The sequence below is a fragment of the Gadus morhua genome, chromosome 7 (assembly GCF_902167405.1).
Source record: "Gadus morhua chromosome 7, gadMor3.0, whole genome shotgun sequence".
NCBI lineage: Eukaryota > Metazoa > Chordata > Actinopteri > Gadiformes > Gadidae > Gadus > Gadus morhua.
The window spans coordinates 16,679,075-16,704,879 of record NC_044054.1 but is presented as its reverse complement, the minus strand read 5'-3'; the positions used below and the strand labels follow the sequence as shown (position 1 = coordinate 16,704,879).

The following is a 25,805-nucleotide window of genomic DNA, read 5'->3' as shown; positions in this document are numbered from 1 at the left end:
ACCCAAGTAACATTTTAGGGTTAGGGTTATAGCGAACTTAAAGTTAAGATAACTTAAAAAGTTATCTAAATTAATAATTAAAAAACTTTTTAGACCTTATATAGAATGTATACGATATTGACGATTATGTATAGGCCTACCTACCAACTATATCACACTCAGTTGTGTCTATGCTTCCCTGGGCCTATATATTTATTAAGATTCATTCAGCTTTCAAATTAGAAATCCAAAGTACACACGAAAACGGTCAAGTAGAAAGAAGATGGAAAGATGTTTATATTTCATTTTTAATGACCAACCGTTTTGTTATGTTATCATGGTCGTACTAGGCTACAACGATCTCTGTATTCTTACGTATAGTCCGCGTATGAATAAATAATAATAATAAAAAAATACTTTGAACCTAACAAACAATCCCATCAGATAAAGTACATGACTGAGATGTTTCTGTTACGTTTTCTTCCATCTTTAAAAAATGAAGAAGCTGTACGTGTTTAACTTTTTTCGCTGCAATACATTATGATATTATCCCCTTGTCGTCCTGTTCGAGGCGTCGTTCCCCTGTCTTCGTGAAGTAGGAAGCGCTCACACACTCAGCGCTGGGAATTAAAAGTACGCCATAAATATGGCGCCAAAAGAGTTCACAGGCTGATGATAGATCTAGTGAGGAAGCAGGACTGGTAGATGTAGTGAGGAAGCAGGACCGGTAGATCGAGTGAGGAAGCGGGACTGGTCTGGGGGTGTTCGTGCAGATAGCGGTGTTCAGGTCGGGCTCAGGAGCGACAGACCCAGCAACTAAAACAAGGCGCTGTGTTTTTTCGGAGGACCGTTGCGAAACTGGCTCGCAATCTTTTTCTGAGTCATCTCCCTGAAAGCATCTCTTCTTCTTCACCCTTCATCGGCACTGGGAGGAAACCAGTCGGGGCGCAGAGACCAGACCTGTCGGGTTCACACCATATTTGGACTGTTATGGAAATGCGACACGATTTCTGAACATCTTGCGCGCACCTCGCAACCTGCGAAATCGTAACGGACTACCGCCGCTTACCAGAGAAAATACCTTCTGGCCGTCTCTACTTTTCCCTAACCTCTGGATCAGGACTCTCCACGTCTCCGCAGATCGATGTGACGTGCTGTCACGGCGGACAGAGGGACGGTCCTGTCACCGCCGGGGAGTCAGGAGGGCTTCCACCGCCTAGCAGCGCTAGCAGGCGGGCACCGTGCATGTCAGGGTCCTGCTCTAAACTACATGTGGCCGGCTTCAAATGAGCTCCTAAACCCCCCGGACCCGCCCGCCGTCCACAGCCGAGGACGCTTCCCCGCTCCGCGCCGACTGAACGGGGTCACACATACATGAAGGTAAGGGCGAGGGTTTGTGTTTTTCAGACAAGTACAGTTGCTGTTAGCCCGCATGCTAGTTAGCAGGGGGAGTAGCATGCACGCACTTCTGAAACGGGTCGTCAGTCCCGGTGGTGTGACTCTCCACCAGCACCCGGTGCGTGTGTGTTCCTCCACCACCAGTGCCCGGTACATGTGGCCGGGTGCATGCGGCTCCATAGGGAGAACAGGTCTGAAGGAGAAGGTAGTTTGAAGGCGCAGGTTGAGATCCCAGGAAAACATTGTGTTTAGGGACCGGGGTGGAGGGTCACTTACAGTTTCAGTGTCACAGACGCAGCTTGGGAATTGGTGAATAACAGCGAACAGGGGCTCGTAAAGCCGAATGAAGGCTGCTCATCACTAATGCTGTTTATCTCTTACACTGTACATCACTAATACTGTACAACACAAATATTGTACATCACTACTGTACATCATTATACTAATTCACATTTCGACTATGTCCGAGTGCAGGAGGCGATCATCACAGTAGACTGTAGGATACATAAAATACCTCACGCAAACGCTCACGAAGTTATATGAAGGACCACTCGGAGATGAGCGTCATATTGAGCATGAATTGCAAAAACTTAACTCTGGAACTTTGAGGCTCATGAGTGTTTTCCAATGTGGCGCACGTGCATTCCGATTTATCCCCCGGCCAAGGGGAATAAATCGAGGACCTATTTCCTTTGGGAGGCTGATCACGCACACGCGTATAAAAGAATGAGAGCATCTCTCCCTCTCCGTTCCCTCTCTCCCGCTCCGTGCTGTGCTCACCGTGGAGGGGGGAGTGGCCGTTGTTTACCTCCTCATGGTTGCCTCTCCGAGCGCACGGGGCGGGACTCTCTATCGCTCACTTCTGCGCGCGGCTCATGCGCCCCTCACCTTTGCGTTTTTGAAAGGGGAGGGAGGAGGGGGGGTCCGTCCTATAACATGTATGATGCCTTATACCGTGGGTCACATCTCTGCTGCATGTAATATCATTTTGTAGTTATAATGAGCACCTGCAGTGCCAAGCCATTCATCTTGGGTATTTTCCCAAAGATATTCGCCTCCCCTATTATATTAGTTTATGATAAATAGTCAATAGGCATAGTCATTCACTATTTCTTGATCGTGCTTATAAATGAGACTAAACAGGCTCCAGTCTTGAATCAATTACGCCGGCAGTGTCTTGGGACTTGTTAACTGTTCCCAGTTGTGACAGCACACGCGCACACACACACACACACACACACACACACACAACACCCACACACACACACACACACACACACCACCACACACACACACACACACACACACACAACACACAGACCACAGACACAGAGCTCGGTATGAAGCCGGAGATGAGTCATGGTGTGTGTACTGGGCATAAGCGCTCAATTTCTGTGACTCAAATGTCTCCTCATTAAGTGTATATTTTTTCACTCTCTCTTTCTAAATCCCTTGCTGTGTCTGTATCTTCCTCTCTGCTACTACCGCCCTACAAGTGAGTAACTCATCCATCCATCTTTAAACTACACACATCTCCTCTTTCAGGCTATCTTCCTCTTTCTATGACCTCCATCAAAACAATCCCCCCTTCTCACTCTTTCAACCCCTTGTGGTATGAACCACATCTTCGGCTCTTAAAATCATCGGGTTTGGCGCGTTAAATATCTGTATGTTTGCTCTGTGGGTTCTGTTTTTGGCGCTAGGTGAGTGTGTGCACACGTTGGGCAGCGTGATTTATGTGTAGTGTTTGCGGAGGCAGGCGCGTGGCACTGACTCGCCCCTGAGAGGGCACATGTGCACACGCACACGTGTGTATGTTTGGGAGGGAGCGGGTGAAGAGAGCCAGTGGGCCGGTGTTGCCTCTTGCGTATGTACTGTGCTGAGCCCTGGGCCCTGATTGGCCGGAAAAAGGGGTAAGGAGCCTACGTCACACGTAGTATTGCATTAGCGGCTAGAGGGTGTAGGGCGGGGGGGAGGGGGGGGGGGGGTTGTGTGAGTGGCGGGGGTGGTGCTGGTTACTCATGAATGGACTGCTCCTACTGGACACACACACACACACACACACACACACACACACACACACACACACACACACACACACACACACACACACACACACACACACACACACACACACACACACACACACACACACACACACACACGCGCGCATAGTTGAATGTCTAATGGTCCATAGATGCATAAAAGATGCATGACGCATCCACACACTGCAGCCTCAATGTGCATGTGTTTGTGCATAACTCAGTGTATGTGCTCGAGAAATATGAGAGATCAGAAGCATTTTCCAACTGAGTGGAGGATTGCATGTGTTGCTGCCCTGCGGCGGGTTGGTTGCTTGGCTGTCATGTCACCAGCTTGTGCCACACACTATTCCGCTTACTAACTAGCTCACCAGCATGCTGGCCACAAGCCTGTTAATACTATAGCCCTGGCCCCTGGGCTTATGTTTAGAGAGGACTGTCTCAGGGTGACTGAAATGCCTCCCTTGTGTGTTTGATCCTTTTTAGTTTGTTAATTTCGTGGCTGTTCATTGGTTGTCTATTTTTTTTTTTTTATTCTGGTCCCTATAGACAAAATGTTGTGCTTGGGTAACCAACAGCACGATGAGTGCTGCGATGATAAGTACATTGGTGAAGAATCCAGTGGAATATATAGTGTTGTCTGTTTGTTATATCTGACTCTCACAATGTCACTCAATATATCATAGAACATGTAATGTGCCTTACTTCTGTAAAATCTAAGCACATAAAGATGCCAAGTCTTTCCATATGTTTTTGGTATTGTGAAGATGGACAACGGTGCAGATGGGTCTCTGTGAGGTCACTGTTTTGGCATTGGTTCCATAATCACAGTCTCGGATCAATGTTGATTGATCAAACCGGCAGATGTATATTCAGAACAGGAGGTTTCCTCATATGGAATTTGTAGATTAATCTAACAAAATAATATGTATTGATTATTCATTCATTCATTCTCTCAACATTGTTTCCTCATTTATGAAGAATAAAGCACTATCTGCTCATAGCCTCAGAGGCATGGACTTACTGGTTGCTTTTCTGTGTCAGATCATAATGATGAATTTTTTTTTTTTCAGACGAAGCAAATGCATTCACACCTTTTGATTCTGGCATCACCATGGATATTGATTTAGGATTGAAAACAAGTGATGTTATTGAGCTTTTCTATTGCTTGTTAGTATAGCATGGTCATGTAAGATTACACTCAAATGAAACCACAGACATACAGAATAAGAAGGGGAAACAAAGCCTGCAGGTGAACATTTTTGGAAGAGGAGACGGTACTGCAAAGTGAGTGAGGAGAGATATGAGGAGATTTAGGTAGGACAAGAGAAGGTGTGCGACGGTGAGAGAGAGATTGATAAACAAACAGGTGGCGCAGGGTCAACAGAAGTGAAGGGCAAATCCCTCGTTCCTCCACCTCCTCCGTTGGCTCATCTCTCTCTTCTCGCTCCTAGTAGCTAATGAACTCCTACCGCTAGATTAATCATCTATTCGTCTCTTACGCCTTCTCTTTCTGTCTCTATGTCTGTGTGTTCTTTATTTTGAGCCAACTCCGAGCCAAACGTCTTTCTCTCCTTGTCCTCTTTCCTTTTTTTTTATTATCTCCTTCCTTCATTTCTGTTTTCCATTGCTTTGTCCTCTTTCCTTCCCCTCTCCCTCTCTCACCTCCTTCCTTCTTCTCCCCCTCTCCTCTTCTCTGCAGGTTTATTGGCTGGGCTTCAATCTCTCCACGTTTGTCAGCAGATTTCCAGAGACCAGCAAAAAAATGGCTTGGTTAGGAAAAAAACAATTGGATCGCAGCCTCATCTTTTCTTGTTATTAATCCCTCTTTTCTGTGCCTCTTCCCTCTCTCTCTTCCTCCTTTAATGTAGTAGTAAGGGTTATTTATTATGTCTCTTGTTTCTCTCTCGCTCTTCTTCCCACAATGCAGCAGCAATAGTAGTGTTGTGGCAGCATCAATAAATATTCTGTTAATGTCCTGGAACAAGCAAGATGATAATGGAAATTGTGATTGCCCTGCCTCCTTTGTTTGGGCCACAGTCCTCTCTGAAACCAGGTGTGTGCATGTGTGCACTTCTTAGTTACTGCATCGTTTCCTGCAGCCTTCCTTTAGCCTACTGGCTCTTTTGTCATCGCTTCTTTACCTCCTCATCTTATCAGATCTTGTCCTATTGGATGAGTGATGGTATTTAAGTTATCATAATGTGTACTTGGCTCAGACTAACCAAACATGGCACCAGCCCCAGCTCTGTTGAAGCACAGCTTTTTAAAGGACGGTTTCTGATTGGTTCAAAAAGGTGCCGGATAATTTGGCTTGGCAAACAAACATTGCCTAGCGGTGGGGTCATAAATGTTTGGTGTTGTCCCAGTGGTTCAGCGGTTTCTTTGTTGTTCTTTGTCAACTCTTTACTATGGTAAGAAGTAGGGCTGCACAATATATAGGTTTTTTTATCGCGATGACGATATTGGCGTCCCACGATGACACGTAGTGTTCCCGCGATATTTTCGCCATATTTTTTTTTTACATATTTTTTTTTTTTTTTTAATTTAAATTTAAATTTTAAATAATGCATCCGCAAAAAAAAGAAAACGAAAGAAACGAGCCCCGCCCATGCAATAAACGCTCTACCTCCACTGCAAAGCAAACCAAGCGCTCCCTGTACACCTGTCTGCGACTGCGTGGGTCCGGCGCGAAGCGTGAAAACAGGGGGGCGTGGCCTGGCGGCAATTTGCCGCTGAGCACAGTGTGTGGCTCCTACCACAAGCGGGTGGTAGAAATTCGAAAGATTTTTTTTTCAATGAATAATCGTGGTAAATAATCGTGATATCAATATTGATCAAAATAATCGTGATAATCATTTTGGCAATAATCGTGCAGCCCAAGTAAGAAGCTCCGACTTTGTACATAGTCAACGTTGAAGAGTTGTTGTAACACAGAGACGTTGACGTCAGCAGAGTTGCCCGCACTGGGTGTACACAATCTATTGTACCACACGTATTGTACGGAGGCATGCTCTCCGATTCTGACTTTATACTAGAGGCCGGGTAAACTCCGGAGGGGCGTGTGACGTGTCGGACATTTGCGTTCACACATACAGTGCCGCCTCTTGGTATAATCCGGAGAATGTCCGCCTTACAATGTGAAAGGGCTCTGCTTACCATTACCACACATTGCAACACCTTGTGGATTCACCCTGACACTGTCAATGCCTTGCTCATTATGTGATGCGGTTATATTGTCAAATAAGATCAACGAGGAAGTCAGTCACAACCGAGCTCTCAATAACTATCCTCTTTAAAATTGTTATCAAGAAGCGATTCCTATTCAAATTCTTTCAAAATCATCTCCATCTCTTGGCTGTGACCACTCTACTGATGTGTGTAATAAAAATATTTTGCTATTGATGTGACAAAGGACATGCCGATACAGTGGCGAAACAAGGGGTGCAACCACATTTGTAACGGTGCCACCAAATGAAACCCTTGACCAGCGAACTGAATTGTTCAAATTCTTTTTTACTTGAACCGTTCCATTACTAGCTGGTACCAAATGCAAGCCATAGGCCAAGAGCTCCAAAGGCAAGTGAAGACAACTTGGGACTGAAAGACTGCTTTAGCCAACACTAAACCCCACTGCATTATATTTTTTTCTAAAATGTTCTTCGCACACAACCCAAATACTTAAATGTTCCGCCCAATACTGGCGTGAAACCATAACTAAATAGTCTAAATAGTTCAATGTTCTTTGGTCTGTGTCCACGCCGCGGTGCTGGTCAACTGATGGTTGAGTGAGCGTCCGTGACTAATTCGAAGTCGATGATGCCTATTTAACCTTTAGACAAACCCTGAACTTTTTCTTTACAGATTGACTAAACCAGGCATATATTTTTCAAGCAACTCATTTAGACTATCATTTTGTCAGTGATAAAGTGACACAAATGTTTTTTATTTAAGAGGTATCTTTTTTACTCGCAAACCTCTAATATAAATGAGCATGCAGGCTTCACATCGAGACTGCGGTAGGAACTTCATGTATTATCACCCGAAACCAAATCCCTGAAAATACAGATTATTTTCGTCTTTGTGTTTGTTTTGGCAAAATCTAAGCCGCTCTGGAAAATAAGCTGCAGCGACAGTTTTGGTTCTTAAAACCTGGATACAAGCCTGGCATACAACCTTATTTTCGAAAAATACAGTAGTTTGATTAAGTATTTAAACGTTTTAAATAAAATATTTTTATATATTTTTATTTTTAGAATATCTTTTTTTATTGAAATCAATTTACATTTAGGGAATTTAACAGAAGCTTTTATCCAAAGCGAATTACAATAAGTACATTTGTCATAAGAAATGAATTGTGTCGGCGACCCTTTTGTCAAAAGGGTCAAAACATCTTAAGGTTTCATTAAAGTGTGGTGAGATACTTGAACCTGGGGTCTAGGGCACTGCTCTCATCCAGGAACTGTTGAAGGGTCAGAACACCTTTCCTCTAGGCTGATGCTATCGCCGGTTTGGACGTCCTTCACAGTCTTGCTCTTTTGCACTTCATAAATGTCCGTATTATGTGTTTTTAGAGGAAGAATTACTGACACTGTTGGTTACTATTCAGTGCTCAGCCAGATTGGGAGTACCTGGATCAAATCTGCTGTCACAGTTACATTGTGCTCAGTCAGGGTGATTATGTCCTCTGTAATCTTTTTTTAGTCTTCTCTGTAAGTGCTGAGTACACAGCAGTTTGCTGCACCAGGTAGTGCTCCAGCATGTCATAACTTGAGTTCCTCCTTGTGGGCTCATCCGGAATTAACTTGTGAGACTGGAGATGAAGCGTCTCTTGTTTGCCTTGAGGATATCTGCTACAGTTGTGCCAAACGTGCCTAACCTTCCTCACTTTTCACCGATAGACAAGACATCTGGTTAAATCCCAGCTCCTTCTGTGGGGCCAGATTTATTGTATGGGCTGAACACTGTATCTGTGGTGACAAACCAGCCTCCTTAGTGCATTCACTGTGTTCCTGGCAACACCTGTCCCCGAGGGATGGTGACGTTTGTCCTACACAACTGCCATTCCGCCACTGCTTCCCTCAGCCCCTCTGCTTGATTCTCCCCTGTTTGAGCGTCATACATTGCTTGAGTTTGTAGAACTGGGTGTTATTTTCCCCACTGGTCTTTCATGTGATGAGCTGTGATCGTGATACAACTCCCTCTTGCTCTTGACGTCAACACATCTCTTGTCAAGGCTTTTAATTCGAGGTCCGTCTCAATCAGTGCTTTTGTAGTTGCTATACAGCGTGGGTAACACGTTTGTACTAGAACACCGTCCGTGTTTAATTGCTGTGATCCAGTCTTCTAAAACAGGCTACAAATTCTACGTCAAAAACCTTTTGCATTAGCTTTTTCATTGCCACTGTAAGTTTATTAGTACCTTTTTGAAGTTAATTGTAGCTTGAATAGAAGGTGGACTAAATGTGTTTCCTTCCACTTATTTATTTCCTTTGTGACGCGTATGTGACCTGGCATGTTGGATGTGTTACTGGAGGCGCTGTATCACACATGGCAAACGGTCATTTTCTTATCAACAACACACCCAGAATGACCAGCATAAATTGGCGCCTGACCGCTAATGGATTTCAGGGGCTGATACCCATGTTAGGGAGTAAAGACTGTACTTTATATATATAAATATATACTTTGTATATATATATATATATATTTTTTTTTTAAGTTCATAAAACAAAATACAACTTTTTGTTTTCATTAAACTTTCCTTTTAAACGGAAACCCAATCCCTGTACAATATCAATTAAGTTCCAAAATGCCAGAGATCTCTGTGACCCGTCTTGCCTTTTGAGCAGGAAATTTATGTGAATTCAGATAGATGGATAGATATAGACACATAATCTAGGTCTACTGCCATCCTTCAGCCTGATTAACCAAGGGATTGGACCGCGTCTTTAGTTGGAGAGAAGATGGCCTCTCTCGGCTATTTGTTTCTGCGTCTTGGCGACCCCTGGTTACATTTTGCATGGTCTTACCGTATCCTTTGGTGAGCTCTTCCTCCCCATGTTTACAGAGATCATTCACAGATATGCCTGGGCCTGGCTGCGTCACAGAGCACTTGATTTCCATTTTAGCTGCTCCCAGAGGTGTCCGGGGGGGGGGGGGCCTTATGGGAACACTGACGCTGATGACTCACCACTTCCCCACCATAGCTTCCCATCACTCAGGTGTGTGTGTGTGTGTGTGTATGTGTATGTGTGTGTGTGTGTGTGTGTGTGTGTGTGTGTGTTGTGTGTGTGTTTGTGTGTGTGTGTGGTGTGTGTGTGTGTGTGTGGAGTTGAAGGCTGCTGATCTAATAAAGTAGGACTATTGATTTTTTCGGTGCAGCACATACTCTAGACAACAACCCTTTTTCTTCATATCATGGTACTTTCTGTGTGTTTCTGACAAGGCCCAGGCTAGGATTGCACGGTCTGTGGCTCCCAGGGCAAACTTCATATCATCAGATGGATGTACTCCAAAATAATACCTTTTCTTGACACTGTAGCCCAATTCTTCCCAATATTTTTCCTGTGCACAGAAATGAATGTCCTGTATTGTTTTTAAGTCTGTTATGATTTTTGTTTGGCTGATATTTATCCGTGGAACTTCAACTATCTGTCCAATGTGCTTAAATAACATTTGTAGCATTCCCCAATCCTTGGATGTAGAATTTGATGTCTTAGGTACACAAAACATGCGTAGTCTGGACTCCAATGCTGCAACCAACGCTGCTTAATGATATAAATGGTCTTATTTTAGTTCCCAAAAGGAGGATTCAGACAAGCTTTGCACTCCATAGCATTTGGAGCATTTGCAGGATCTGGCCTGGCAAACTCGAAAGAGTTGCATGTACCAACAAAAAAAACACAACAATTATGAGAAAATACACACATTTTCTTGCATAAGGGCCATATGTTACTCTGCATAATACTCAAACGGAGATGTAACACGGTTGTTTGGGTCCACCAAAATATGACCTTGTTATACCCAGGAGTGCGTTTAAACACTCTTTTCACCTTGAGTGTTGTTAAAGAAAGGAAGAAGTTGATAAAACCTCCTCTCCTTCTTCTACCTATGTGGTGGATGGTGTGCCTGTTGCTGCTGCGATGAGGGGGCCATCAGACAGACCTTCATCTACTCTAGTGTCTGCTCTGATGTTCATATCTGCGGTAAATAGATTAGATCCTTAGATCTCTAATTAGATCCTAAATTAGTGTTTAATAGGGAATGCTATCGAAATCACCACTGTAAAATTCACGTGCCGACAAATTGGGGTGCAACGTGTTATATCCGAATTCACGGCATGTCAAACCTTGTTATATCGCAGTTTAAGTATATGTTTCCATGAGTAGCAATTGGGGATGATTATAAACGACATCATCCAGTTCTTCATATGATTGATGGCGGGGTACCCCTCTATGTTGAAGCAGTGTGCGTCTGTTTAGAAAAGGTATGTGGTAAATTGAAACACCCACGACACAAGCAAGTTTTGCTGGTGCTTTCATGTTTGAGTAGATTCCACTGGTATATCACACTGCCATGAGCCTCTGTTGAGGTATTTTTTTTTGTGCATTGCCTTTCTCTGCGACCCTCTGCCCTCGTCTCTTCATCCGTCCTTCTCTTTTCTTGGAAGAAAAACAATCTTTGTATCTTTCACTCTTGTTCCAACATCATACTGTTTCCGTGGGTGTCCAGCCATACATTTCTCATGACCCCTTATTTTATCCCTCCGTATCCCATCCCTTCCCCAGCGTCATTCCTCCTTACTTTGATCCCTCCCTCTGGGGGATTACTTTATTTGGCTATTACTCCATAGCCAAATGGGGCCCACCTCAACCTGAAGGATGGATGGATAGATAGAGGATAGATGGAGCGTCAGTCCTCCACTGTGTTAATCACTTCTCCACCAAGATGACTGAGTCATGAAGGGGAAGGCTAAGGGTTATCACTTATTTACTGATACTCTTTCAGCCACCCTTCTTTTCCTCTGTATTTCAGTTTAGTGGAAAATGCCAGGGAATCTTTGTTCTCGAAAATAATCCAGTAACGTATGCATCTTCGTTGTAGTCCAAAAGCATCACAATGTCAAGCTCTTTCTCGATCAGTGCGTCCCTCATTCCAAAATCGTCCAACAGATATGTTGTTTGGTTGTGATGTTGTGATCACTGGACACTTTGTGTAAAGAGGTTTCTTCTCGTCATCCTCCAGACATTTCTGCTGTTTTAAAGAAAACCGGGTCTGCAGAAAGCCCCAGCACTGTCTGCTCACCGCTCTGGTTGAATCATCTTGTTTTGATTTCGTTTATCTGTAATTCACTGCGATGCATTTTCTGGTGGAGACGGGGGATCGGGACGTGGATGGCCATGCCCTCTGCTCCGGGGTGAGGTCCAAGGGGATTCACCATTGTGAAGCCGTCAAATGCAATCTCTGCCTTACTGGCCAGCCCAATATTGTGATGTTCCAACATGGAGGAGGCACTAGTAGTTAGTTAGAGGAGTAAGCCGAGATAACCATCTAAAATATCTTACAATAAAATGCTATCATAAAGCTAGCATTACCCTGCCTGTCTTACCCAGATTCAGACTAGACCTTTCATTCTTTATTCCTCATTGTGCGTCCAGAAAGGGGGCTTCTTGGTTAGCATTTGCCCTCCGTTAGCCACTGCCATTGACCTGCAGAGTTATAGTAGCCTACGGTTCACGTGAGGGGAATACATTTATATTTACATTCCAAAATTTTGTCTACAGTACAAACACGAATTCAGATCTATTTTCTGCGCTGTGATTGTAAGGGTCCCTGTGATGCGCCGCTGTTTGCCCCCCGCATGACCCTCCGTGACGTAACCCTCTGGTTAAACCCTACCCCTATACCCAGCCAGAGGCTTCGGATAACATAATGCAAGGTAGCCTAGTAATCACAGTGTTTATTCTCCCTCACTCTGTTGAAGGAGCATGTCTGTGGCGTCCCCATAATGATAGTCACCCTGCCGTTTTCCTCAGGTAAACCGTGGCTTCTTGTGCCGACTGCTATCGAGATAAATGATCAATACCTATAACCGATAGCGATAATGATAGCTCTATGAATGTAGTTTATCACTGTGGATGCAAAAGGAGGACTGTGGGTAAGAGACGGAAATAGGCTGTTACCTTCACAATGTCCTACAACGTGAGTGACCATGGTGAATATGACAAAGATACCTGGTTGTTTTGTCGGCCTGAATAGTGTCTTGTTCTCACTTCCATCAACAGCGGGTTTTGTTCTTGATTTATTTGTCGTTTATTTGTCCTTCCTTACGCAGCTTTTCTCTCACACTGTCTGACAGTAACTTGCCGCTGTCTCACTCGCTCTCTCTCTTGTTTTAATGCAGCTCACGGCCATAATGAAAATACAGCAGAATCATTGTCATTTGGAAATGAGGTCACATAGGGTTATGAATCGAGATCGCGATTTTAACCAGATTAATCGTTCAGGCCTAGTAGCTACTGAAATGTTTTGCATTGAAATGCACTTCATGACGGTCTCCATCTCCACTGACGTCCAGATGTCTACTGAGATGCTGTTGCACTGCACACTTTGTTGTGTTGGTCATTATATTTCAACTGTTTTGGGGAGGATATTCTGCGTTGTCATTTGCAGATATGGTCTTTTGATAATTGCCGCCTGCATATTTATGGTCGCATTAAACTTTGTTATTGCTTCCTCACTATCTCCTTTACACTGGGTGGTTTTGAAAACTCGTGCTTCTGCAATTATATTTTCAGGGCCAAGTCTACGTAGCTATTATAAAATACCATAGTGATTATTATGCTCTACTTAAGGCCTATTACTGCTCCAACATTGACCTTTAATTAAAGTGGTTATTATTAGCATGTATGTTTAGAAGCAGGCTCATTTTATGTGCAGTAAAGGCAATACACATTAGAAAAGCGGTTCCCCTGTATGGTAATGAAGTTAACAGGGCCTGGTTCCGTTATACTCTATCTTTGTTTCTAAATGAAGCAGTCTGCCATCCTTCTGTCGTATTCATAATGGATCTACATTATTGAGTTCTGGAGAATCTGGAGTATTTCCTACCACTGATTACATGGAAAAGTGCCACTGGAAGTAATTCAAAACTTTAATAATTTTTGAATACCAACCCGCTGAATTCATATGATGGGATACACAGATATCTGAAATTATATTGGTTCAACCCTAATATTAATGGATAATGCCGTCACATTATTGGTCCGATTCCTGGTTGATTACAAAAACGATCATCACCAACATCCTACTTTAATTAAAGGTGACATTTTGACATGAAATTTCTAAAGGAGTAAATCATTTAGTTGATGCTTGTTTTATCTTAAAACTAAAAGTCTATACTATCTTTAATGATAGAATGAATGTTGTCCTTCCGAAGCTAAGCTCTGGAAAAGGATATACATGACTAGATCTTTGTTGATCATGCAATAAAATAGGCATTTTAATAAGATGGAATCTCAGACACAAAGATTCAATGCAATCAACCTCATAATCAGTTTTATGATGTAAAAAGAGCCGACTTGTTGAAGCTTCCTCAGCAGAACATCCAAAGCCGTGCAGCATCTCAGTCAGTGCGTTTACATGGGACAGCTAGATCGGATTAAGCCTTATACTGATTTTGCTACTCGAACGGACCCTGTCAATTATCCTAACATACATGGCCTTTAAGAGATCGGATAATGGCCGGAGCATGGCTGATTCCGCTACCCTAGGTGGCGCTGTAGCCCTTACAACAAGTTGTTATAGAGCCACTTCCGGTTGACCTCTACGTCCCAGCAACAACAAACATGGGCGGCATTCGAGAAAGTTCACCAGTTCACTTCGGGTCCACCGTCCATGTCATTTCTCAGACGATCCACTGTTCCGACCTCTGGGTCGTTTGCGGACTCCTCCGGCGGCAGAGCAGCGGGAGGAGTTCAGCCGCAGGAGTCTGCATACGACCGAGAGGTCGGAACAATGGAGCGTCGGAGAAATTACAAACCCGGAGTGAACTGACAGCTGTCCCGCGTACGGCAACAATCCCTTTCTCCTCCATGTAGCGTTTCAATCTGGACTCAGAGTCAAAGCCAAAATTCATTCGCATTTTAAAAGTCCGGTTGAGGTCTTATTCGTTTCTTTATCCGAAAATGACTGCATGTAAACGCACTGATTGTGGGAAGTATATGATATGTCACGGACCAGGTGGATCCCCAGTGCAGAATAAAAACAAAGCATTTGAAGCATCGAGAGGAGGCAGGGGGAAGATGAATTGGTAAATGGAGTGCGAAATATGGGGAAGTGTGTTGGGGAGAGAGACCAGGATGAGGGGAACGCGGGAATATAACGGAGACTAGAAGAGATGGATGATAATCAAGGCAGATTAATAGAAGTTGAGAGTGAGGGAGCAAAGGCAGCGAGCTAAAGGGTTGAAGAGGAGTTGGTTAGAGGGAGATGGATAGTGAGATTGAAAGAGAGAATACATGAAGAGGGACGTTGGAACAAGAAGGATGGGGAGAAGAAGTGAGACTACCTGATGATTCCAAGGCTTTTGCACACGCACGCCCCGAGCACACCTTCTAAAGAGAAAAACTCAGGATTTACACCACACACGGGTAAACAAATACAAACACATAAACCTCAGAGATGGGCTGTTATTAGGCAATTTATATGCAGGGCATCTGAATCAAACTGACTGACCTATGGCTCCTCAGTGAGTTCACAGCACAAGTGTGCATGTGAGTATGGGCTAAGGGCTGGATTTGTGTTGTCTTCTCCCAATCCATTGATGTCTCTTTGCATCAATCGTGTGTGTGTGTGTGTGTGTGTGTGTGTGTGTGTGTGTGTGTGTGTGTGTGTGTGTGTGTGTGTGTGTGTGTGTGTGTGTGTGTGTGTGTGTGTGTGTGTGTGTGTGTGTGTGTGTGTGTGTGTGTGTGTGTGTGTGTGTGTGACGTCAGCGAGTTTGTGGACGAGCAAGGAGAGCGAGCGCTAGTGTGTCAGTTTAGTGTAGTAATGAACGAGTCTGGTTGTGATAATAGAAGAATAAAGTACCCAGCCTATCACGAATCGGTGGCCGCTACAATCCAACCATATTCCAACCATATTCCAACCGCAGACCAACTGCCGGTCAAAATAAAGGGTGTTGCCCCTGAGAGGGCATCGGCCCTGGAGGGAACGTCTCACATGTGCTCCTCGACTACGGTCTGGGAGCCGACAGCAGGAAAGGTGTAACACTAACCATCTCATAGTTGGAGGCGGAGCGCAAGAGGGTATACGTGCTCCAATAGTGCATGTTAACAATAAAGCACATATAATTTAATGATTTTAGCTTGTGTGCGATTTATCGTGGGCAAGGTTCGGTTAACGGGCCAAATATTAACGGGTCCGGAGAGGTGCGGATTTCATTTTGATATTATCACGTGACGGGCCGCACACTTTGCGGGTAGGGTGGGGGCCCTACCCGCAATGGACCCATGCAGGACTCTGGCCTAGACTATTGGAAATAAACAAAATATTGGAAAGCAGTGTTGGTTGAGCCGCATTTGGGCACGGTGGTTGGGTCCGCACGAGAAAGTATCTTTAAAGGAATTGTCGCATGGTATATCCATAGATCTGGTAGGTCAAATGGTTTTTCACGTCAGCTGAGCTACGATGCTGTCCATGATGCTGACAATGTCCAGCACCAGATCCGCCTCGTCACCCGTGTTAATATCAAAAAGAAATCTGCATTCGCTGATACCCGCTAATATTTGTCCCGTTACCCGACCCGTGCCCGCGATAAATCACACACAAGCAAAAATCATTCAAATGAATGTGCTTTATTTTTATCTCGCACAATTGGAGCACGTATACCCGTCACACACACGTACGCACGGCCAGTGACATATTTACGAGGTGGGCCTACTTTCTCGTGCTCACAAGATACTTTCTCGCGGGCACCTCACGAGATACTCACGAGATACTTTCTCGTGAGCACCAGATACTTTCTTAAAAGATACCCCATGTCCCTTTTATGGGTTCGTACTTTTCTGAGGACTCAAAAACAACTACAAATAACTAGAGCTGTCAGTTAAACGCGTTATTAACGGCGTTAACGCAAACCTAATTTAACGGCGTTAAAAAATTTATCGCGCGATTAACGCAATTATTTTATAAAAAAAAACAAAAAAATATATATATATATTTTTTTTTCTTTGGCTCAAAACAAAGAAGCAGTAGCCTGACTGCTATGTTCAAATGACATTTGTTCAAAGCAGTCGTTTAATTGCACTATAGGCTCTTTTTTTGTATCGTCCTGTTTTGATCAGTGTATATGCCAATGTTGTTATCAATAAAAAATCATTTGCACAAGGCAAGCCGATGCACTTCACCATGTTGATAAGAGAATTAAAATGAGAAGAATTATGGGACAAAAAAATCAAGGGATATTTAGCATAGAAAAAGAATTTGCGATTAATCGCGATTAATTAGAGTTAACTATGACATTAATGCGATTAATCACGATTAAATATTTTAATCGCTTGACAGCTCTACAAATAACCAATGTTAGGGAAATCTGTTTATGTTTTGTAACGTTTCTGGTATTTCTTTTTTAAAAATATATCGGAATATTGGATTTTTTGATCACCAAATATTTTTTATCGGTCGGGCTCTAGTTTGTGTGTGTCGCTGACTGTAGACTATATCTCTAGTATTTGGCCAGTTTGTTAAGAGAGGATAATAATGACATAGTCAAGATGTCAATCAGCTAAGATTTTTGTTTTTTTGCTGTATCTTTTTATTGTCCGCGTACATAAGAGCACATTAACTTGGGTTAGTAGCTTTCTCCTATGGGGTCCTAAAACGAGCAAATCCACAGGTTTTGATTCAGTATTTCCACGCGAATCGAATGCTCACAGACCTAGAGACCGAGGCGCGTAGTTAGGATTCTGTCAGAAGATGGTGGCTTTGTTTAAGGCAGTGGGTTCATCCTGAATACTAGGTGCACAGCAACACTGCAATAAGTCAACGTTGATATTTAATTTTTTTAACTGATTGGAAACCAATCTTACCATTTAACTTCTGAATCAACGGGCACCATTCCTGGTTGTATGAAGAATAGTACGAGAATAGTGTTGATACTGTCCTGTCTCCCAAGACCTCCGTATGGATAAAGTACCTATTTTTTTTATTTCATGTTGACTATTTACTTCAAACAATATTTAGAAGAAGCAATAAACTAGTTGATTTATTGTCTAGGATTGGACCAAGAGAAATGCATTTATTTGAATCCTAATACAAAAACCCACCAGTACCATATTTGTTATCTCTGCTTGACAACGAAAGACGGATGAGACGGATTAACCGACACGTGGGTAGATAGATGGACATATATATAGATATTGGCATACATTACGCCTACACGTTTGCAGATTGACCTATCTAAGCAAGACAGAGAAACGTATACAAATCAAAAAGACTGAAGGACTGAGCCACATCCTAATGCAGAAAGAGGAACATTTAGATGGTCAAACTGGAATTGTGTCTTTAAAGAGCCAAGGTATGTGCTGAATGAGCCCATTTACCATGGTAGCAATCTGTCTACTGCATTGCCAGCTGTACAAGTGTTTCTATCGGAGTTGCAAATATTAGGCATATATGAAATATATAAAACAGATTAATGCTTAATCTTTGCTGGAGGAGCTGATTTAGGTATGTGCATTGTAACAGTCTCCAGATTTTAGAAACCTGAATGTGGAGAGGAGAAAATGAATTCCAATGTATTCAATCTCAGAGGTCCTGCACTAATGGATATCAAGGAAACTTGGCTAAGCATAGATGGCCATGCTGTTTACGCAGTTTGACTTTGCGCCTGCCCTCTCTGTCTTTACTGGTTTGCCTCTTCTTGCATTGTGAAACACAATTGGAAATATGGTTGTACTGAGGAGAATGATGTGCTCTAGCTCCTTTTTGATCAATTGTTATTGGGACATCATTTAGAATTCCATCTTGAGATGTTATTTTGCCTGTTTTGTTTGTTTAAACAACCCTGGATTTCTAGTCCTTCAGTGATTGTAGCAACATTTTTGGCAATGTCACACACAGCCATCTAATTTGCTCCCCAGTTAACTCCACTCTCCCAGCATGCACTGCTATTGTTTACTGCAGTCAGGATAATGATACATGCTTCAATGTGACATTAAACTAAAGTGGACAATGAAAGTGGCCCATACAAGCATCAACAGGCAGTTATCTTTTACACATTTTTTAGTTCTATGAGTTCTATCTTATAGGACAGGACCTGATGACTTTTGGTTTGGTTTTCGGTCAATCAACTTTGCGTGTATTGTATTTAGCTTTTGAGCTTTTGATAAACTTGATATGACTCTGAATCCGAGGTTAAATATCTGTTACGGTTAGCTTTAAGGTGAGGACAAATCAACAGTGTAAGGATAGGCTTATCTGTGTAAGACTGTTTTTCTCTCAAATCAAATGCGAATAGTGCTGGTCTAATGTCTGCTCCCTGCATAAAACCTGACCGGTGAGGAACTCTACACGACAACGATGGGAAAAATATGAATATTTATGCTGTTGTATTGAATAGTTCAATAGATTTAAGCTTTTTGTGAGTGTACTCCACAGTTCAACTTTTAAAAATGCAAGTCACTGTTTTGAACTACTGTAATAACAGTTTTCAGCCATGGCTGCTTTTTATGACAATTGACAGACAGTGCAGTTAATGAGATCCATGCATGAAGAAGACCAGAGGTCACTATCATCTATCTGTGGAGGCGTGGCTAGAGTGCCACATGCCATGAGCGCTGTTGGCCTTGTATGCGTCCATGTTGGTTCAACAAGCACTGCTCTGAAACACTTCATCTCCTTATATATGTCTCACTCACTCACTTTATTTCTTTGATTTGCAAATACACCATTATACCTTATTAATATACCACTTTTAAACCTTTGGTCTGGGCTAAATTAATATACCACTTTTAAACCTTTAGTCTGGGCTAATCTTGCATGTCCTCTTTCATCTTTCATAATACATGTCTCCTTCCTTTGATTAACACACACACACACACACACACACACACACCACACACACACACACCACACACACACACACACACACACACACACACACACACACACCACACACACACACACACCCACACACACAGTTTATCTTTCCTATTAATCTTTATATCCTTATCCGTCTCATCTCTTTTATCTTCTCTTGATTTAATTTCTCTCTTGATTTAGAGCGGAATAAGTCAGACAATGAAGGGCCACATCTCGTGACCAAGACCCTATCTGAACCTACTGTGTACACACTTTTACTAACAACCCCTGTCTCTGATCACTCTTTCTGTGAAAAAAGGAAGTAAAGACTAGACACTCATTTCATGGATGCATTGAGAGTGAGACCTAAGAACAGCACTTGAAGGGGGCAATTGGACCAGAAACGCAGAGCGACCTGCACATAGGCTTAACTGCAGACCCCAACTTAAATCATCAAAATTCTCAAATTCTTTAGGTTTTGAATCGTAGTTTTTGTGTATCTTTTGTTCATGTGGACCGAAAGCAGACATCAAGCTCAGAGCCAGCTGAGACGGATCAACAGAAATGGTAATGACCAGAACAGACAGCTCTGATGCAGTTTTAGAAGATGTAGGAGTGCACAATAAGATATTTTACTTTAGCTTTTAGCGATGGACATAAGCTAACAATTGAAAAAGCCATTCCTTAAATTATATTGTCGGACGCAATGTGGGTCCTAGTTTAGGGATGGGGATTCTGGTTTAGGGGTCCTGGTCTTGGTTTAGGGCTGGATGTCTTGGTTTAGGGTAGGGGGTCTTTGTTTAGGGCTGGGGGTCTTGGACTTGGTTAAGGGATGGGGGGCTTGGTTTATGGGTCCTGGTCCTGGTTTAGGGGTCCTGGTTTAGGTTTAGGGCTGGAGGTCGTGGTATAGGGGTGGTGGTCTTGGTTTAGGGGTAGGGGTGGGGGCCTTTGTTTAGGGGTGTGGGCCCTGGTTTAGTGTTGGGCGGGGGGGGGGGTCCCGGCTTAGGGTTTGGAGTCCCGGTTTAGGGTTGAGGGGTCTTGGTTTAGGGTTGGGGACTTTGGTTTAGGGTTGGGGGGTCTTGGTTTAGGGGTGGGGGTCCTAGTCCTGGATCAGGCTGGGGGTCCTGGTTTAGGGGTGGTGGGAGCGTCTTGGTTTAAGCCTGGGGGATTGGCAGTTTAGATATGGATTTAGTGGGCTGAGCGAGAGTTTTAACCCATGAGGCAGGGTTGTAGTGTTGTCTTTAGTACTGCACCACTGATCAACAGCTGTGGCGAGCGAAAGCTATTTAGTTGGAATACATAAAGCATGTTAGTCAAGAGAAGAGGGAACGTTGGCTAGGTGTAAAAGGGTTAAAGAACGTGAGCATCCGACATGTAAACAGCACATGACCACAGGATAGGATTCGAGTCGCAGCGAGGGATGTGTTTGGGGGAAATGAGTAGAATATGAATCGGGAGAGAGAAGAAGGAGGGCACCGAAACGGCAAGATGAATGTAGAGCGAGGGGAGCGTGAGAAGGCATAATAAAGAAAATTGAGAGAGAGAAAGATGGAGCGGTAAGAGTTATTGAGGAAGGTGGACCAGAAATAGAAGGACTCAGCGATGGACGCAGCGAGAGAGAGATGGAGACAGATGGTCTCCAGAGAGTGGTAAATGAATAGAGCAGAGGAAGGGCTGGAGAGGGAGGGATGGAGAGAGTTGTGTTCTCTCAGCACACGTCAGTGTGGAGAGTGTGCACATGAGGCAGACGGGTTCAGGGGAACAGGAAGAGCCGCGCATTAGAGGGAATAGCCCCCCTTTTATGGACCCATAAATCTCTGCTCCGCACGCCCAAGGCCACAACCCGCGTTGTGCTCTGGTCTAGTAGCACTTGGCCAGAGTCTAGCGGGCTCTCCTGCTCCAGGATGGACTCCCTGTCCAAGAGCCTGTCCTCATTTCTTCACTCTGACTCACTTAGGAATTCGTTCCTTTATTCGTTTTTTCTTTAGGATTAGTAAGATTGTTACCCAACTCTCATACAATGCCAAATCTCTGTCTCATCTTTTCACTTTCCAGACGCAATGCATTACTTTTAATAAAGCGATTTGACTGTTTGATAAATGCTGTTTATACAATGGTGAGGCTTGCCCCATCAACAATAGTAAGTTGCTCCCCTTGCCTCATAAAGGGTAAGAGGATTCTTACCTTGGCTTAAATTGAAGTGACCCCCCCCCCCCCTTTCAGCTGGGATTTGAACACTGAGATTTAAAGAAGAAAAAGCGTTCTGGACTGAGAGTTCTAGGAAGGATGTTATCCCCATGGTTACGACCCACGGCAACTTTCATACTTTTTAGTACCATCGTTGTCTATGAGCGTAATAATGAGCCTATGTATATGAAACGCTTCACACATCGTGGTGTCCTACTATGTGTCCGGAAAGCCTATACCCCTCTCGGACGCGAACATCAAAGTGAACCGCTGCCCAGACGGAGCTCCACACATCCACACACACCATGATTCTGTGCTTGTACGGGAAGCCTTACCCTCCACTGGACCCAACAGTCAGAAGGATCCACTGCCCAAACGGAGTTCCACACATCCACACACACACCTCGCCGCTTGTGTCCCTTTGTCGTGACGGCAGAGAGTGTACTGAAAGGTCATTGGACGTCACGAAAAAGAGTGCCAATTGAGTTCAGAGCAAAGGGGAAGTTTCACAAACTGTTTGGCCGAGACTTGCGTTCTCATTTTTTAGTAACCGCGACAAAATAGCATTGATTACCATGATGATGTAAGACATATTACCACATCATTTGAGAAGAACGGTTTTGCGTTCACAAGCTCCTTGATGTAGGTCCATAATGCTGCCCATTTAAAAAAGATGACTGGTAATGTGGGTTCCCTTCAAACAGACTTCTGATGCCAATGAACCTCTTTTTCTGCGCGGTAAATATTCTGTTTCTTCTTCCACAGATGGAGAGCGAAAGGAAGAAGAGGAAATACTCGACCAGCAGTAATGACTCTGACACCACTGACAGTAAGTTGGACAGAGAGCCAGACAGTGTTTTTGTTTATGTGAACGTATGCGGTGCTATGAGAACGTTTCATTTTGTAACGGCACAGAAAGAAAGCAGAGGAAAACCTACTATAAGGTCATTGTAAGAAAGGAATTTAGCAGGTTTATTGTTTCTGTATAGCCCTTAAAGGAAGGATGTTTCAACCTGGACCCTATTTTACGTTGATTTTGTGTCTAAGGCACTAATGGGACCTACATTTTTTAGATTGGTCCAGTATTACATGATTAAGATCAGAGTTCTACTTTGTATTGATCATGCTCTAAGAGAGTGAATAAGATGTATGTAATCAGGTAGGGCTGCCACTGGTTCATGGTCTTCTGAGAACTCTTCATTAGTTGATCGTCTTTTCCTTTTCATCAGCCTTAATCAGATTCTTAAACGGCTGAGCTTCTCTGAAGACACATGCTTTCATAGTTGGAGTTAACAATCTTTATTCTATATTTGGATTTGAGCATTGTGCAAAGTTTTGATGTAATTGAAAGACAGGGCTATAAGACAGCACTATTCACCCCAAAAAACGACACATGTGCGATTGTCGAAAAAAGATTGCCAAAAATAAAGATTAAGAATCAAATATTTATCATGAATGTCCCATTTGTCACCTAGTGTTCCGCAATTACTTAAGCTACCAACACCATGGGATTTGACGTATATTATAGTGTAATTAATCAAACTAAATCCTGCATATGCTCAAACACGTATGGTGTATCACACAGTGTTTAACACCATCATCTATAATCAGGTTGTGTGAAAAGCGACAGGAAGTTAAATGATTAGTTTCTTAGCTTTTCAGCAACCGGGGCAATATGGTACACAAAAGATTCTAGGAAACAAATCTTCATTAATTACACTGAAAAGGGAACCCATTGCTTCATTTAGCTTTATACTCTTTATTACAAACACACTGTAAAAATCTTTGATACTATCTCAACCAGGGAAGCACTGAACAAGGGGCTGGGTTGGGTGCAGACGGACGGTGTGTATCAAGTGGACGTGAAGAAAGCCATTGCCATTTGGGTTCTGTTTCCGAACGTCAAGCAAAAACAGTTGTTATTTGATGCGCTTCAAGAGGTCTAGGTTAACCCAGGTCATGGTTTGAATTGTTTTATTAGAGCGCAGCGTCAAGGTGAGTAACCAAGCGCCCCCAATGCCAAGGGCAGCATCAGAGGTATGTGAGGGATTGGGCCTGAATGCTCTGTAGAAATACATTGGCAACACTGCCAACGCCGAGCGCTCAGACAGAAGGACATCTGTGTACACATAATACTACATTTTGAATGGGTTATTGAAGAGGTTTGATGCTGTGCATGCTTATGCACATTAATATGAAGATGTGAGGTGGTTGAGTTTACTAGAAGGCCCATTGGGAAGCTGCACAAACACACAACCGTCTGTTTTTGTACATGTCCTTGTCGGATCGTGACACAAAGTGATGAGGAGAAAAGCTGAGAAATTGGATAATTTTAAGTTGGCTGTGAGCCTCCAGCAGACCACAGCAGCCGCTCCTGTGGGCGACTCACTGGTTCTCATCCGCTTTCTCATTGAAGCGCCCGCGGTAATTTTGGCTGCTCTGGGCTCAGGCAAGGCTTTTAATCAGCACATAAACCATGATTGTAACCTCTGACTGCAGCACAGGCGAGGTAACCGGCCGTTAGCTGGAGGCCGCGCAGCTGGCTCATGTCGTACACATGGCCGCCCCTCTACATACGTGAGCACAAGATATCAGTCACGCCCGTGGTTGGTCACATGTTTTGGGGTGGCGCGGTGACACTGGTCAGAGATGCTGCTTCTGAGAGGCGCCCGGCAGTAGGGATGGGGATTGAGATCGGTTTTGTAGGGACCCCGTTCAAAAGTTCTCCAAACCCTAAAATCTATCAGGCCTGAGCTTATCAATACTGTTATCGATTCTAGCGGTTCTTGAGATGAGTTTTGCCATTTAAATCAAATAATCGGTGCATATACATAGATCGATTGCCCTGTAAATGTATTGAATTCACGGCGAATTGCCTGCCAATCGCCGTTGGACTAAACAACAAGGATTTCAATTGCCTCACGCCCTTGTTCGCTTGGTCTCTAATTTGGTCAATGAGTTGATTGATGGGGTGGCTGAACGTTCAAAGCGGTCAAAGGATTAGCTTCATTTCAATAGAGACAAAGATAAGAAGGAGGCAAAATGCTGTTTACACTGAAAAAGTATTTCTTGGAAGGCGGAAACCCCCACACTTCCCTTGAATTTAGATTGCATCTTTTTACTCTTGTTCTGTCTCAGACTGTTCGTTCCGTTTAATGTGTTTCCATTTTTATTTTTTGTAGAGCAGGGTCAGAATGACATCAAAATAGGGATATAAACGACACACACACACACGCACGCACACACGCACACGCACACACACACAGTTTTTCTGTCTCTCTGGCCAACAGAGTGCAGGATTAATTTGACGTCTTTTGATTACATTCACTCTGTCTGTCAATTCACACCACTTTTCCTGCCCCTGCGGCAGCTTATGTGTGTGTGAGGGAGAGAGGCAGTGTGTGTGTAAGTAGGCATTTCTGTCAGTTATCCTTGAGAAAGGACTGAAGGTAGTTCTCACTCTGGGGCTATTATTTCAAGACCTTGTCATTAACTCATGTTGACTCTGTCGCTGGGTAATTTTATCTACTTCTGCATAAACACGTGCACGAAAATTCCCACAAAGAATCACAGCACACTGTGATGTTGTGTGCAATATGGAAGTTTAATAATGTGTGCAATTTTCTTATCGCTCCAGGGTTATATTCAATGCCAGCCCGCCGTAAGGCCAGTAGATGACAAGTTGACTGACGCAACACTGAATAAATACTGACTGTGGCTGGCGTACACATTGTCACTTGTGTAGTGGTTACCTATTGTGAGTGGCTGGGAGTTACACACGTGATCCCCGCAATGCGCTCAATATTACCACCTGGTTGACTAATAGGTTCACAGGCGAGGAATGTTAGTGGGCCCAAATGAGTTCAATTTTCAAATATATAAGTGCAGTGTCCTTAATAGTTAATGCATAATAACAGCAATGTACATCATTAATAGACACTCAGACACAGACACAGCAGCTGACGGAGCGACTAGGTGGGATTGATGCTGCATTATCCTGTTAATAGCCTTGAGGTCGTATATGAATGAGGTTGTTAAAGAGCACTTTAGAGTGACTGCTTAACAACATTTAGTTCATACTGTCATAGCCTATTAAAAACTTTACAGATATGGTGC

At 43.5% G+C, this 25,805-nt stretch overlaps 1 protein-coding gene across 1 annotated transcript in view; it reads left to right on the top strand.

Moving 5' to 3' along the window:
• Positions 1-557: 557 nt before the first annotated feature.
• jade2 (jade family PHD finger 2) overlaps positions 558-25,805 on the top strand; it is a 119,062-nt gene continuing 93,814 nt past the window's right edge. The window contains exons 1-2 of the mRNA XM_030360219.1: positions 558-1,359; positions 22,455-22,518. Of these exons, the coding sequence (XP_030216079.1) occupies positions 1,354-1,359; positions 22,455-22,518 (70 nt within the window). The 5' untranslated portion in view covers positions 558-1,353. The remainder of the gene's footprint in view (positions 1,360-22,454; positions 22,519-25,805) is intronic.